General features: G+C 54.3%; 1 protein-coding gene across 1 annotated transcript in view; it reads right to left on the bottom strand.

Moving 5' to 3' along the window:
* The window catches only part of TMBIM4 (transmembrane BAX inhibitor motif containing 4), a 16,297-nt gene extending 15,540 nt beyond the window's left edge, over positions 1 to 757 (bottom strand). Inside the window, exon 1 of the mRNA XM_003798534.3 lies at positions 40 to 757. Within this exon, the coding sequence (XP_003798582.1) occupies positions 40 to 136 (97 nt within the window). The 5' untranslated portion in view covers positions 137 to 757. The remainder of the gene's footprint in view (positions 1 to 39) is intronic.
* Between the last annotated feature and the right edge of the window lie 708 nt (positions 758 to 1,465).

Here is a 1,465-nt window from a genome sequence, read left to right on the forward strand (position 1 = left end):
GGCGGCACAGGCGGCGGCCGCGGAGGGAGGCAGACCTACCCATGCGGACGTGCACGCTGGCGGAGGCCACAGAGCTGCCGTAGTTGAAGTCATCCTCGATGGAGGAGCAGGGATAACGGGGGTCGGGACTGGCCATGTCGGCGGCAGAACCCCTGCGAGCCCAGACACAACAGCAACCACAACGGCCGACGGCCACTTCCGCGATGACGCGCCCGCCCCGACAAGCCGAGCCCCGAGTAGTCGATCACTGCGCAGGCGCATACGTAGCCGCGTGGAGGGCCGGGTGGCCAGCCTGATCCTGGTCCTCCAGGCAGCACGTCTGCTCTCTCCGGGCTCGGCAGGCTCTCTGCAGTCCGGCGTCCACTCCCCACGCTCGGCGTCCTGCCGGACATAGCTGCGCACTAGTGAACTCCGGTTTTAGGGAGGCTTAAGTCGCCTTTCACCGGTTTTACAGTCACTCAGCAAATGGAGTTTGTGTCAGAGGATGCAGAGGCTGCAAACGACAAGATTCCTGTCTTGAAAAGTGATCAGAGGTTGGAGGGGCTGGAGGAAATCCCGACCTGCTGACCCAAGTCAGAGCCCGTAGAACGTGGGTGTGAAGTAACCCGGGAAACCAGAGACCAATAGAAAGAGACTATCAGTGACCAATAGGAAAGGGCAGTGCCGCCTGGAGGCGAAGGGAGCCAATAAGAAACTCGCAGACGATTTCAAACCGAGTATTTACAACCTGTGTCTCCTCAGTGAAAGGGATTCGCTTCCAGCTCGCTTTGGAAGTGCTCAAGACTTTCCCTTCGTTCTTCCTAAATAAAATTTCTCTTTGCTTTCTACCCACACCGCCTGTGCCACTCCTGTCTCATTTTCAGTTTCCACTCGCTTTTGGTTACCGCAGGCCTCAGTTGAACTTTCTAGCTCGGCCGAGTAATGGAACCAGCTCAACTTGGTTTGGGGAACTGGGACCCCCACGCCCAACAAAAGGGAAATTTGTCCCATATAATTATGAATCCACAAGCAGGACAGACTTCAGGCATAGAGGAATGATCAGCTACTGGTGTTATCAAAAACTTGATTCTTCCTCTCCCTAAACCATTCCCAGAGCCTGTTTCATTTTAATAATATTGATTTCCACTTCTTCGTAAAATGGTTCTTAGAGATGGCCAGAGCTGCTACATTTTTTTAAAGACAAAGTCTCACTCTGTCGCCCTGGGTAGAGTGCTGCGGCATCATAACTCACAGCAACCTCAAACTCCTGGGCTCAAGTGATCCCCCTGCCTCAACCTCCCAAGTAGCTGGGACTACAGGTGCCTGCCATGATACCTGGCTAGCTTTTAATTTTAGGAGAGATGGGTCTCCCTCTTGCTCAGGCTGGTCTCCAACTCCTGAGCTCAAGGGATCCTCCTGCCACAACCTCCCAGAGTGTTGGGATTACAGGCGTGAGCTACTGCACTCAGCCCCTATTCAGTTATTA

This window comes from Otolemur garnettii, unplaced genomic scaffold, assembly GCF_000181295.1.
Source record: "Otolemur garnettii isolate 467f Iridium unplaced genomic scaffold, OtoGar3 scaffold00138, whole genome shotgun sequence".
Lineage (NCBI taxonomy): Eukaryota > Metazoa > Chordata > Mammalia > Primates > Galagidae > Otolemur > Otolemur garnettii.